This window comes from Scleropages formosus, chromosome 9 (genome assembly GCF_900964775.1).
Source record: "Scleropages formosus chromosome 9, fSclFor1.1, whole genome shotgun sequence".
Taxonomy (NCBI): Eukaryota; Metazoa; Chordata; class Actinopteri; order Osteoglossiformes; family Osteoglossidae; genus Scleropages; species Scleropages formosus.
The window spans coordinates 10,452,800-10,467,048 of NC_041814.1; the positions used below are offsets into that span (position 1 = coordinate 10,452,800).

Genomic DNA, 14,249 nt, shown 5'->3' on the forward strand with positions numbered 1-14,249 from the left:
CAGTGATGTATGGATGAGTGACCCATTGTAAGTAGCGTAACTAGTGTATCACCTTGGTGGATAAGGTGTGTGGGCTGATGACAGTACATAGTATCCCTTGTAAGTTGCTTTGGAGAAAAGTGTCTGCTAAGTGAATAAATGTAAATATCTATGTATATATGTAACTGAAGAACTCATGACTGAACTATAACAAACTGGCTATTAGATAAGCAAAAGGCCAAAAGTATTGGTAAACTTAATTACACTCTGACATCTGAAAGTTTTTTTCTTTTTTGTTTTGATATCCCACTATGTCCTACATTTTAGTGTGAATGCCCTGTAGTAAACATAGAAATACTGGATGTCAATGCATGTTTAAATGGCAGGGATGTTGAAGAGGTTGACAACTCTGAAAGTTGATGACAACCAGCTGACCTCACTGCCCAGCACCATTGGAAGGTGAGTATGCCAGGAGAGCACTGCTTGTCGGCATGGGTGAAAGATTTGCTCTACTTTTCTCAGATCAAAATCCCGAAATTTCCCTCTGAGAGTTGAGCACTATAACCAATACAACTCGACACCACACACTGTATTAAAAATCGGTTCTTTTGTCGTTAATTATAAAAATGGCCTCCTGGTTTGCATAGTGAGTGGAAGTTATATTGGAGGTTTTGGAGACTACTGTTGGACAATTGTAGTGATATCTACTTCACACCTGTAATAAAAGCCTGCATGTCTTTCATACTTTGCCAAGCTCAAATTGCCCGTAGTTAACAGTGATTCAAACCTAGCTGGCACCTCAACCATGTTGTCCTTTCTCACCTTTCTTTGAGAAATGCTGATGGGCATCAAACGTGTGAAGTGTAAGGAAATTAATAAAGTACAGCAGGCTTATAGTGACAGTTACAGGGACTCTTAATCATCTTCTGTTGTTCTCAATTTTGTTCTGATCCAGGTTGTGTGGAATTGAAACCAAATTTGTCTGGTTCAGTTTTTTTATCGATATTGTCCCTGTTCCAAAAAAACTTGTTTTAGGGATCAGAGCACACATTATGTCTCCACAGTTAAATAAAAGCTCGGAGAGTGTGGGGTTTTACAAAAATAAGTCAGAGGAATTGCGTGAGTATAGGGTTCTGGGAATACTGTCAAGCTGTCATGCTCTCATCAGTGAAGTAAAAGGAAATTAAATGGATAGCATGAAATCAGTTTCTGTTTGAATGATTATACAGCTAGGGTCTATGGTGCCCTGTTCACTGCACTCTCGTTTTCCCTTACCAGTCAGAGTGTGCTGTATGTTTCTAACTATAACTTTATTATTACATAATCGAATAGAATTTGGTTTGCTGCTGTGGGTTCTAGGTTGGACATCCCCGATGTACAATTTTTTTTACATTGTTTGCTTTTCCACCTTCTTCACTCTTATTAAAAATGTATCCATGAGGTTTTATTTTATTTGTAAATTACTTTATAGTATATAAAGGGCTTATGTGCTAAATTTGACACTACAGTCAATCTCTGTGTATTGGGGACTTCTGACATGAACAAGCTACAGCTTTTTCTATCAACCTGAAACCTTCCGCTCAAGGCAGCACTTACTGTTTTCAATCGCCATCTGTCAGCACGTCGGATAAAGCTTTGGCACATGATTTGAATTGGTATACCACTCTTTTTATAAAAACTGTAGACTAAATACTTCTCAGAAATGTTCCTGTAATTCAAAAGTTTGTTAACTGGAAAGTTCACAAGTTGGGGAGCAACAATAAAGTTGATTCAGCGCCCTCACAATGGGAAGTTGCCTAACTGAGTGATTTCATGGCTGCAGTTAGGTTAGAGATGGGTGTATATATAAATTGTATACAGTAAGTATAAAGTAACTTTAAGTAAGTATAAGTTTAAGTCAAATTATATATTAAACTGTGTGGTTTTTTGTAATTTATCTGGACACCATGTGTTGCTTGGCTTGACAAGGGAAATCCGGGGTTAGAGTCTGAGTGCACCATGACACAGTTCTTTCTTGCCATTTCAGACATCACCCGTCTCGCTCATCAGTAGCACATTAGCAGCCTTGCACCTGTGATACTGTATTCTGAGCATCTCTTTCTTGGTTTGTCATTGGTCGGTTTGTGTGTTGTGTTTATTATACATGCATCTAAAATGGGCTACTTAGTGGACGCGCCAAATTTGGGTAAGTTGACTGAAAACACCCCCACCCCACCTGTTCAACACACTGTAACAGTTTTTTTATATAGGCAGGTACTCACTTAGGGGGCATATGCATTGTATTGTATGAAAATGACATTATACCACATGCATTTAGGGCATGCATTGGGGAGGCCAGCTGGTTGTGCCTGTCCCAGTGTTCTGGTAATGACTCCGTTGCCTTTAATAAATACAGATGAAACCTGCCCAACCCTATTGCATTTGCATGCATTTGCTTTATATTCCTGCATCAGATTCGAAAGCAATATATCATGCAGAGCGTTTGGACAGCAGATTATGATTTGACCAAACCTTAAACTCCAATTACACTACAATGTACTAGGTTTTTGTGTCTGTCAAAATATGCCTAGATTTTATAAATTAGATATTAACAAGGATAAGGTCTTAATCATGGTGCTGTAAACTTTAAGCAATAAAATGTTAAGGTTTCAAGGCTGATTTAGTTATGGATGGTACTAGAAAAGGAAAACAAGTCTTTATTAATATCTAACAAAAGAGTCTGTAGCAGCCTCTAGCATTAAAAACCCATCTGTGGTTGTAATGTTGAATGTGTATTTTTCATCTGAAAAATATTCTGTCTGTGCATTCTGTATATTTCACACTTTCTAAGTGTGTATTCCATACCAGCACATGGAACAAAAAGAGTTTGGACTAATTTGGATTGCAGATTTAATTAATTTTGTTGGACTCATCTGCTCATTTTACTGAAATAGAAGGAGCTGGTTTCTGTGAGAAACAATTAATGATGTCATTTATACTTTAGTTTTATTTATTATTTATGGTACAGTTATTTCAGATATAACAATATTCTTTGAAAAATACTGATAAAGGATAAATGCAGAATTAAGGCTTTGTGGTAATGTAAGGCTTAATTTTGAAATTTTGTTTTATAGTAATGACTGAAATGTGGTTTGAAATGTGTTTGGAAAAAACTGAAATGCTTTATGCTCCTTTTTTAGTTTATCACTTTTAGAAGAGTTTGACTGTAGCTGTAATGAACTGGAGTCCCTTCCTCCTACCATTGGCTACCTACACAACCTTCGAACTTTCGCTGCAGATGAGAACTTCCTTACAGAGTTGCCCAGAGAGGTAAGACTTAGTTGGCTTATTTATAAAAAGTACTCATTTGCTCTAAGATAATAGAGGGAACAAAAAAGCGGAAACATACCAGCCAACTTTTTTTATTAGCTAGCAGTTACTGTCTAATTACAGCATTTTGAGGACATAATTTCATGAAACTGGGACAATTAGTGAGATTCCTTAAAGCTTTTTAGCTTGATCTGAAACTGGCCTGAAGAAAAAGTGATTTGAACAGTACAACCCCTAATAGCAAAGGGCAGCCATACCACTGGTCACATGTGCAGTTGCGCAACCTCATATTACTGCAAAAATGCTGCGATGATTGGCCTTAGTGAACCTTCTGCTCCAGGACCCATGCATGGTGGAACTACCTCAACTGGCCACTATACTGGGGGTTGCAGGCTTGGGTGAGCTGGAGCACTGTAGCTTTTCTGCATGCTTTCACCTTGATGGTTTTACCACGATGACTTTGGCTGTCCTCCTCACGAGCACTGTAAAATACATCATGAGCACAGCGACACCTAGACCAGTTGGCTTCCTCAAACTTTCTCTTTGTAAGAGTACAACTGGCTTAAAAGACTCATCTGACAGGGGTGAAATACACATTGCCTGTGGTGACTGTGATCCTTGTGGTCTTCACTACCTGGTGTTTACAACTCCAAACCCCTGTTTGTTTTGCTCCTTTATCTTGTATCTGGGTTTGTTTCCAGATTGGCAACTGTAAGAATGTCACAGTCATGTCCTTACGCTCCAACAAGCTGGAATTCCTACCAGAAGAGATTGGACAGATGACCAAACTGCGGGTTCTCAACCTCAGCGACAACAGGTACCCTCCACAAGCCATTGTACATCTCAGAGGTTATGTGCTCTACATTACAGTATAGCCATTGGTGTTAACTATAAGCTTGGCCCTAAATAAGGGCTGTTTTATTTAATTTTATAGAATTGGAAAGTTGTTTATTAAAGGAGAATTCCTTTATTATAAATGTTTGTAATAAATCAATAAATGTGATGCAGTATGTTGAGGTTCAGCACTATTTTAGGGTCACTTTTGTCTGTATGAGAATTTTAGACAGAACTTTTTTTTTTAACTTTAGTGCAGGATCGGTGCAGCACAGTATTGCTACATTAGCTTCTCCTGTTTGTCTCAAGCATTTCATACCCAAGTCTCAGAAAAGTTAGTATTTACATATTCATTAGAGAGGCTACTAGCATTGAGGCATTGTAGTCTTCTTATATCACATGCTGTATGTAAACTAGGGGGGAACTATGCTATAATTTTTCCAATGTCACATAAGGAAGGTGATGCCACCTCGAAAAAATTTCCCCCAGTGCAGGCACATTTAGCAGACACTTATCTAGAAACTGACGTACATCTCAGAGGTCTCTTGGTATGAGATATTTGGACATTGTGTCTGTGATTAAAGGGATCCAGAATCCAGGTTTATTAAAGGAAAATTTCTTTATTATATTCCTTTATTAGAAATGTTTGTAATAATTGTGTTTGTTTGTGACTATATTGTGTTGTCTGTGCTGTTTAACTATATTAAACAAGTAATTGTTTACCACAAAATGTGCAAACATGAAATTTCATTTGGATGATATTTTGGAGTATTACACAATGATGGGACATACTCTGTTTTCAAAAGTGTCAGAAGAATTACCCTATCTATATTTGTTTCCTGTTTTTGTTCATGTCATTTGTTCATATACTTTTTTTGTCAGAACTCTTTCAGACTTGTTTTTATAAGAATGTAATCTGTAAAGATAATGCTCATTGCAGGGATGATAAAGAATTTCTCTTTGTTTCTTGTCCTTTTTCACATAATAATTTTGTAAGGTGTTTAAGTGTCATATTAGTAGGAGACAGGATCTGATTCTTGTGGAAAAAATGTTTGCTTTCAGGAAGAAAAACACTCCTATCTTTTCAGATGGGTACAAATGATTGCTCATTATCACAGTTTTAAAATGTAAGCTATAAAAAAACACACACACACACACACACACACACACAGTCAACAACCGCTTGTCCCAAATGGGGTTGCAGCAAGCTGGAGCCTAACCCGGCAACACAGGGAGCAGGGCTGGAGGGGGAGGGTTCACATCCAGGACGGGATGCCAGTCTACCGCAAGGCACCCTAAGCAGGACTCAAATCTCAGACCCACCAGTGAGCAGGCCCCAGCTAAACCCGCTGCGCCACCGCGCCCCCTTAAGGTATAAAAGTGAAAATAATCACATCTTTACTTTTTACTCATGGCTGTGTTTTTGTTCTTGCTTCTTTAACAGGTTAAAGAATTTACCATTTAGTTTCACAAAACTAAAGGATCTTGCTGCACTTTGGTTATCAGACAATCAGGTATGTTATGCATAATGGTCCTTACAATCAAAAGTGCTCTACATTTACATAGTGACTTTAACTTTTTACAGTTTGCTTCAATCAAATGCTACAACACAGTATATTTACTATGCAGTTGCTCTTATGGGTTTGAAGATATGTACTCTCCATTAAATTAACAAGTTTCAAATTCAGATTCACATCGTTCACCTTTGATCCCTGTGTGTCATTTCAGTCCAAAGCCCTTATCCCACTCCAAACAGAGGCCCACCCAGAGACCAAACAGAGAGTTCTCACCAACTACATGTTTCCTCAACAGCCTCGGCATGACGAAGGTCAGTTGTTTTAGCACATCTGTATCACATCACCTTTTCTTTGTTGTTGGCAGTTGTATTTGATATAAGATGTGCTGGTATAGTGGTGCAACATACAGTAGCATACAGTTTGACCTCTGCACTGAGACTGAAAATCAGATGCTTTTGTCATCAAACTTATACAATAAGATGAAGATGTGTATTATCTTTGACCTCTTGGCCATGGATAGGCCAAGTTTGATAATTTTCCTGTTAATGTAAGGTGGTGTAGCAAGGGTCAGTCTTACCTTTACATTTACATTTATTCATTTAGCTGATGCTTTTCTCCAAAGCGACTTGCAGCATTGTGCTATTTACAGTTATTTACCCATTTATACACCTGGGTAATTTTACTGACGCAATTTAGGGTAAGTACGTTGCTCAAGGGTTGCTCAAAACTGAACAACAGTGTGACCCCAATTCTTTAGTGTCCTCTTAACACTCTTTTCACTTTGCTGATCTCACTTCCTCTCTCTTATACAGACTATCAGTCAGACAGTGACAGTTTTAACCCCACCCTTTGGGAGGAACAGAGGCAGCAACGGATGACTGTGGCCTTTGATTTTGAGGATAAGAAGGAGGAAGAGGACAGTTCTGGAAAAGTCAAGGTTCTCACTTTGTGGATTTTTGCTTAATTTGTGTAACAATAATTTGCTTAATTTTGCCACGTTGATTCATCAGTTAGTTGTTTTTACTCTGTTGTAATACATAAAGTCTTCATTGATCTCACTGAATGTAGTCTACAGATGAGAGTTATGAAGCCTGTTTCTATTTTACATAGCGTTGTTGCCATAGAGACTAGAAATTTACAATGCAATTTTCAAATGAGGATTAGAAAGGAGGATTATAGTCACAATAATATCAGCATGAAAAGTAATGGTAATTGTAATTTGGAGGAAAAGGGTAAAAATTACTTCACTGAGGGCCACTCCTCTGCCTCCAAGGAGCATGACATGTATATGGACAAAGTGGGTGATTGTAACAAGTGCTCTCTTCTGAACAATAGAGATAAATCTCAGATACAGCTACACTCTTCAGGACCCAGATGTGTGCAGTTGTTTGTAGAAAGGATTGTCTTTATATACATACACATATATATTTGTATATTATTGTCATTCTTTACATCTGGTCCTTCTCCTTTTTGGGAGTTGATAATGCAGGTCCCTTTTTTATTTGAAGGTTATTATAAAACACAGAGCAAAGCTCTGCCTTTGAGATGTACTTGCCATTGTTCTAGAGAGCAGAAGATCCTCCGCTGAAGACATGCCTTTTGTTTATTTCAGGAAGGCTTGACATTTAGATCATATACTACTGGGTTATGAGGGGGCGCGGTGGTGTGGCAAGTTTGGCTTCTGTTCGCTTTCTGGAAGGTCAGGGTTTTGATTCCTGCTTGGAGTGCCTTGTGATGGACTGGTGTCCCGTCCTGGGTGTGTCTCCTTCCCCTCCAACCTTGCGCCTTGTGTTGCTGGGTTAGGCTCCAGGTTGCTGCAACCCTGCTCGAGACAAGCGGTTTCAGACAGTGTGTGTTCTGCTGGGTTATGACCAAGCAAAGTATATCTGTTACATAGGGCCTAGTGTATGGTTGTCATTATTTGTAGCATAACTGGTAACTTAGAAGCTGATTTAGATTAAGCTTGTCTGTTCTTTGTAAAGGTAAAATGTTTTGTGTTCAAAGATAGTGTCTTTAAAACAACAGGGATATAAATATTTCTGAATTGTTTGTAAGGTTTTTGAAAAAATACAAGAGCTTTGTTAGATAAGATTTAATGGTTTTTCCAGGCACCATAAAAGTATAAACCCAAGGAAATATTCAGAATTTATTGGCAAAGGTGAGTATTAGGGTAAAGTCATTTTGAAAAACAATGAGGTTTTTGTATCTAACTTTTTAACAAAGTGTTTGAATAATTTATGTAAAAGCTGCACTTGCGAGGAGCTCGTGTCCTTTGCACCTTAGGGCACTAATTCAATTTGCAAGGTGAAATCTAAACTCAGCTTAGGGAATAGATTTGATACTCTTTCTTCTTTTCTCAGGTGGAAATCAATCTAAAGCGCTACCCAACCCCTTATCCAGAAGACCTGAAGAACATGGTGAAGTCAGTGCAGAACTTGGTTGGAAAGACATCTCATGTTCTCAGCACAGAGAAGTGTTCGTCGGGCACAAACATGGAGCACCACAGCACTGAAAAGTACGAGCCCAAGTGGCCCATTGCACCCAAGGAGGTAATGGTTTATGTCTCACGCCGTAAGTTAGGAGCAACGAGGGCTCAAAATCATAGGTCACCCAGGGATAAATTCAGATGAAGCAAGACACAGTTGCATTATTCGAGAAGCTGTTATGCCCAGAACTTTTTTGATATGAACATAAAAATATGTCATAAGTACTATATCTTTACTGAATATATAAGAATTCCAATCTTAAGCTGGCTTTGTTTCTTTTAAAATCAGGTGACCGACAGAGACACCAAAGACTTCCCGAAATCACAGATGACAGAGCAGGGAAAAATCCTGAACTCAGTGATGGAGATCCCAAAGCTCAAGGAGAAGGAGGAGTTGACAGAGAGCTCAGAGGTAGCATTCAGACCTGACTGCAGACATTTTAGATAAATGTGAGATAGTGTAAAACCTATCATATAGAATGTGATAGTCAGCTGCAAAATTAAATTAATATGTTGATGAGAAAAGGCTGAGTCTTAGTTTTAGAAGTGCTGCAGGCAGATTTTAGTGTCCTTAAAATTCTTTCAAAATTTTAATTATGAGCAGAACTTGGCATTTTAGCTGAAAGTTGTACGTTCTACTGACATGTATGATCTAAGAAACTTATGAATAGATCTACTTTGAAGGCTAGGAAGGAAAAAGAACAGGCTGGAAGTTGGTTAGAATCCCAGATTTTCTGTATTTTTGAATTGTGTTTATTTAAAACAGTTTTGGATTTGCTGATATATCAGTGCTAAACCAGCTTTTCAGTAGTACAGAGCAGCACAGCATGTGTTTCTAAAGACCTGTGGAGATCAGGGGAACCTTTCATCTCTCCAATGCTCAGACCCCCTGATATCCACATCGTGAGAGTTCTTGAGAAACTGGTTATTGGAAAGTCCCTTCTTTCTTCTTCCTTTGTCAGACCATACTAGGGTACATACAGTACTGTGCAAAAGTTTTAGGCACTTGGGGAAAAAAGCTATACCTTGAGAATGCTTCCAAAAATAATTCTCTTAATTAATAAACTTTCTACAAAGCTTAGTAACCATCCATTGTCAACAACCGCTTGTCTTGAGCAAGGCTGTGGTGGGCTTGGCCAGATCCTGCTCTCTGGCGGGTCTGGGGGTTGAGTCCGGCTTGGGGTGCCTTGTGATGGACTGGTGTCCCGTCCTGGCTGTGTCTCCTCCCCCTCAAGCCTTGCACCCTGTGTTCCTGGGTTAGGCTCCGGTTTGCCACGACCTCACTTGGGACAAACGGTCTCAGACAGTGTGTGTGTGTGTGTGTGTGTGTGTGGACTTTCTGTTTTTAATGACATACAAAACCCTTACTGTAATACTGGAACTTTTTTGCAAAAGGAATGCTTGGAAATCTAAAATATGCTCTTTCCCATTGACACTAATGCAGAAGACATTAAATAGTCATCTAAAACAAATATTTTTGTGAAACATCTTAGTGCCTAAGACTTTTGTACAGTACTGTATCATACTTATGTCTTGTGCTCAAATTGTTCATTTGAGCATGTTAAATAACGATGTTATGCATCCTTTAAAGTACAGTCTGACAGCAGAAGATGACGGGGTGGATGGTTCAATAAAGCATAACATCTTTACTTAAACATGCCCAAACATGCTCTAGTTGACATATAAAATGGGGATAAATTGGGACAAAATGTATCAGTGCAAGAATTTTAAAGAATAACATATTACCTTAAGTCTGACATTCTTTTACAGAGCATCTTAATTTAAAGAAATGAAATTTGTTTATTTAGATATTTTGAGATTTTTCTATAAATGAATACTGTGATCTTATAAAATCCATAGAGGCTTTATGATGTGTAAAGATAAGCACTTGACCACAACTCTTTATTCTAACTTTCAGAGAAACTTGGCGCTGTTAACATTGTTACGGGTTTGCTTGTGCTGATGAACGGGGCTGAAGTGCTAAACCCCAGGCCTATGACGTGACTTTAAAAAACCACAGAATCCATGGCTCAGTCTATGAAGTTTACCTACGTAAAGGTCAGCGTTAAATGTTAAGTGTATGCACGGGACTAAGAAGGGTCTGATCTGAATAGGTTATTTGAAAATCTTGGTCCCTGTGTTTGAGAGCAGGTTCTGAACACTGCTTAATCAGTTCTGCTGTTCCATAGTGACTGGGTTCCTCTGCAGCCCCTGGGGACTGTCAGTGGTGACTGTCTCAGGGCTTTAGCAAGTCTGTCAACAAGCAGGTGTTGTAGCTGCCTGAGAGCATTCATTTCTGTTCACTGAGGCCAAACAGCTCTTCTTCACCTGCAAGACTCAAAACCCTCTCTTCCTGTTCGGTTTCCAGCAACATACATCCCAAACTGTGAAATGTGTAGTGTGTATCCTTTCAATCACCACCTGGACTTGACTCGAACCTCTTGTGCTTCCCAAGTCATGCTTAGCCTGATCCCCCAAAAGACTGAGGAAATGGACTCAGGAGTGGGATGAGCTAAGGGTCAAATTGCCATAACACATGCTCCAGGAATATTGCATGTTTTGCTTTCTAAAACATGAAATTCCTTCCCATTTTTCTTTGTTTGCCTTAGATTTCTTTTCATCGCATCGATACCAAGCTGCCACAGCCAGAGAATATGAACCTGTCTGTAGCATCTTCCTGTTTCTGCCTCATAGTAAGTGGCTGTGAGAACAGATGAAGCAGGTTGACACCTGGCATTATGGTTTGAAATGTGCTGCTGCCTTTCAGGGAATCACACACACACACACACACACACACACACACACACACACACACACACACACACACACACACACACACACACACACACACACACACACACACACACTGGCCGAAACTGCTTGTCCCAAGCGGAGTTGTGCCGAACTGGAGCCTAACAGCTCTCCCAGCTGTTCTTGTAGGACAGTTGGTAGCATAGTGGTTAGAACAACTGCCTTTGGACCTAAAGGTTACAGGTTTGAGCCTCACCCCTGGCTGTAGTACCCTTGAGTAAGGTACTTATCCTGAATTGCTCTAGTAAATAATTGTAATTTTAACATTATGTTGCTTTTGAGAAAAGCGTCAGCTAAATGAATAAATGTAAATGTAACCTGACAACAGGCAACCTAGTAACACAGTGGGCTGGCATAGTCATTAGAGTTCTGACCTGGAAATCTGCAGGTCCTAGGTTTAAACCCCTGTTCCTGCTGCACTATGTTTTATCAAGGTACTTACCGTGAATTGATCCAGTAAGAACACCCTTCTGTATAAATGGGTAAATTATTGTACACTGTGCTATTGGTATACACAAAGTTTAAATAATAATAATAATAATAATGAGTGATAATTATTCACACATGGCTTTTTTCATGCTCTTTATTTACTGTGTAGCCAGGTTGCTATTAAAATAGCTAACGAAATTACTGCAAAAGCCTTCAGTATGTTTTGCTGCAACAAAGAAGTCTTTTGTCAGTGTGCCTGCAGGCTTGTCCTCCTGCAACATTATGTTTTTGCAGAAACCTAAACCTGTAGAGAAAAGGATGAGACTCCAGCTGCACTGAGATCCAATCTGCCTGTCTGACAGCTGTAGTCACCTGCAGGGGTTCACATTAGGTATCAGGTTCAGTCAAAAACATAGAAAACTTAGTTTGTGCCCACAGACTAAGACTGAAAGCTTTTGGTGTCTTCTATGAGATAGCCTACTGTCCTGTTACAGACACATAAATCAGTAATTGCTTAAACCCTGTTTCACACTTTTTCGAAATACTTAAAATGAAATAGACACATGCAGGACAGTGGACTTAAAACCGGAAGGCTGTTGTTTCAAATACCAAAATTGGACCTTCCGCAGTACTTTTGAGCTCTACACTTACCTTGAAGTTTCTCCAGTAAACCCTGCAAAGGGTATCAATGAATAAAATTGTTTTTAAAAAAGTGTCCAATGAATAATGAAACAAGATTTTACTGTATCGTCTTAACGTAATTAGCTTTCGTTCTCAATATGCCTAGTTATACCTAGTTATAACTAGTTATGCCTAGTTATGCACAATATTGCTTTTAATTGTTTTTTTATTTGTCCGAAAGGGTTGAGAGGGTGTAAAGGAAAGAATTTCACAAAAACAGCTAGATTTATTTTTATGCAAGCATATGAGAATGTAAAATGCATCAGTATAGTGAGGCTCTGTGAAGTACATGTTGCATTAAAGTGTGTAGAGCACTTCCACTTCTCTCCCTGCCTCATCCTGCACAATAACTCAGTATAGGATTCATTTTGATAGTAATGAAAAAATCTGCCAACCCAGTGTCATGACTCTGACTTGCGTCTTTACAGCATCCTGACACCTTGAGAGGAATTCGCTCACCATTCACTGGGCAATGCATCGGTTTAATTCTTCCTGTCCTAGGCTGTTTCTGACAGGAATCTGCATAGAAAACATCTGAAAATCTGTGCAACGTGAAACCAGAGTGTATTGGACTGGATTATTGAAAATTTTAGTACCTTGGCAGAAAGTGGAAGTCGTTATTATATGTTGACTGAAAATGCACTGTTACAAATATAGATATATGTGCTCTGTTATGCTATAGATTTATTACGTATGATCACCTATTTCCCGGAACAGATAAAAATGGCATAGCTTAATACACTTTCAATTAATATTAAAAGTGTAACAACTAATTAACAACAGCTCTATGTTACATGGCAGGCGGTGAACCGAGTAAAGACTTGGACTCATCACCGAAGTGTCAGGGCTAATCTGCTGTTGTACCTGTAATAAAAACCTTTAACATGCTCTTCTGGCATTGAAGCTACTTATGTAACATAGGGTAAAACAGACCAAAGAACTCAAATAAATATACAGATGTACAGTATCCCTACGTTAGATTAATCCACATATATATCTTTTATGTTAAATATGAGTTTTTTATTTTATTATTCTATTTATATTTGTAAGTAGGGGGGCGCGGTGGCGCAGTGGGTTGGCCTGGGTTCTGCTCTCTGGTAGGTCTGGGGTTCAAGTCCCGCTTGGGGTGCCTTGCGGCGGACTGGCGTCCCGTCCTGAGTGTGTCCCCTCCCCCTCTGGCCTTACGCCCTGTGTTGCCGGGTAGGCTCCGGTTCCCCGCGACCCCATATGGGACAAGCGGTTCAGAAAATGTGTGTGTGTGTGTGTGTGTGTGTGTGTATTTGTAAGTAATGAAACAAATCGAAACATTTTTCAGAAAATCAGATTTTAAATTATTCCCCATTTGGGAATTTGAGGTAGTACCACAAATAACATGCTTTTACATTATAATTCTCTTTGTGCTTCTTCAGACACAACAGTAATGTTGTGCTAAGCTTATCAGTAGGGTTCTTTTTGTTGCCATTACCTGGGTAATATAAAATTTATCCTCTTTGAAAACTAATGTGTCTTTACAAGAAGCGGGAACTTCTGTAGCTTTTGATTTCAGTGTAGTACAACAGCATGCAAAACATGCGTTCTTGTATTAGCCCTTCTTCTGCCACTGATCTTCTAATATCCAGAAACTGCTGTGAAAGAGGTCTGAATTCACGGCCTCCTTTTAGGAATTGCAGCGCATGAAAAGAGTGGGATGAGCATACAGCTGCCAGAAAGATAATGGATCTCAGGTCTTAGAGTCATCCACAGATGTGATGGGCATCCGTGCCTCGCAGCAGTAGATGCCATCATCTACAGTCTTCACTTTCCACAGGACTCCCTTGGAGGATCTCCTAATGACATTCGCATTTCTGACATGAGACCGACCTTGGTCGAGACCCCTATGTACAAACCAAAGGTGGTCTTATTGGGCAAAGAGAAGAAAGGTATGTGCTCAGTAATTGAGTGCTGTGCATAGTTTGTGTGAAAGCAATGCAGTATTGCCAGTTTTATGTGTTGTTTTATGACCTCTTATCATTCAGTCTCAAAATCATCTTTATGTATTAAACAGCTTGACCTGAATCAACACCAGAATGTCTTGTCCAATGTTATTATTGTTTTATTTACAACTTTAGTAGAAATAACTTTACTGAAAGTATAACAATCCCAGTTATTCCTGTAATAAATAAATTTAAAATTTTTCTTTTGAAGAAATGTTATTTTACATTTAT

General features: G+C 39.0%; 1 protein-coding gene across 4 annotated transcripts in view; it reads left to right on the top strand.

Moving 5' to 3' along the window:
* Positions 1–14,249, top strand: part of lrrc7 (leucine rich repeat containing 7) — a 49,744-nt gene that overhangs the window by 17,616 nt on the left and 17,879 nt on the right. For all 4 annotated transcript variants that reach the window (XM_018726692.2, XM_018726693.2, XM_018726690.2 and 1 more), the window contains exons 9-18: positions 366–438; positions 3,159–3,288; positions 3,990–4,105; positions 5,567–5,636; positions 5,851–5,950; positions 6,452–6,576; positions 8,000–8,188; positions 8,414–8,536; positions 10,734–10,817; positions 13,853–13,964. In XM_018726692.2, coding sequence (XP_018582208.1) covers positions 366–438; positions 3,159–3,288; positions 3,990–4,105; positions 5,567–5,636; positions 5,851–5,950; positions 6,452–6,576; positions 8,000–8,188; positions 8,414–8,536; positions 10,734–10,817; positions 13,853–13,964 — 1,122 coding nt within the window. The remainder of the gene's footprint in view (positions 1–365; positions 439–3,158; positions 3,289–3,989; positions 4,106–5,566; positions 5,637–5,850; positions 5,951–6,451; positions 6,577–7,999; positions 8,189–8,413; positions 8,537–10,733; positions 10,818–13,852; positions 13,965–14,249) is intronic.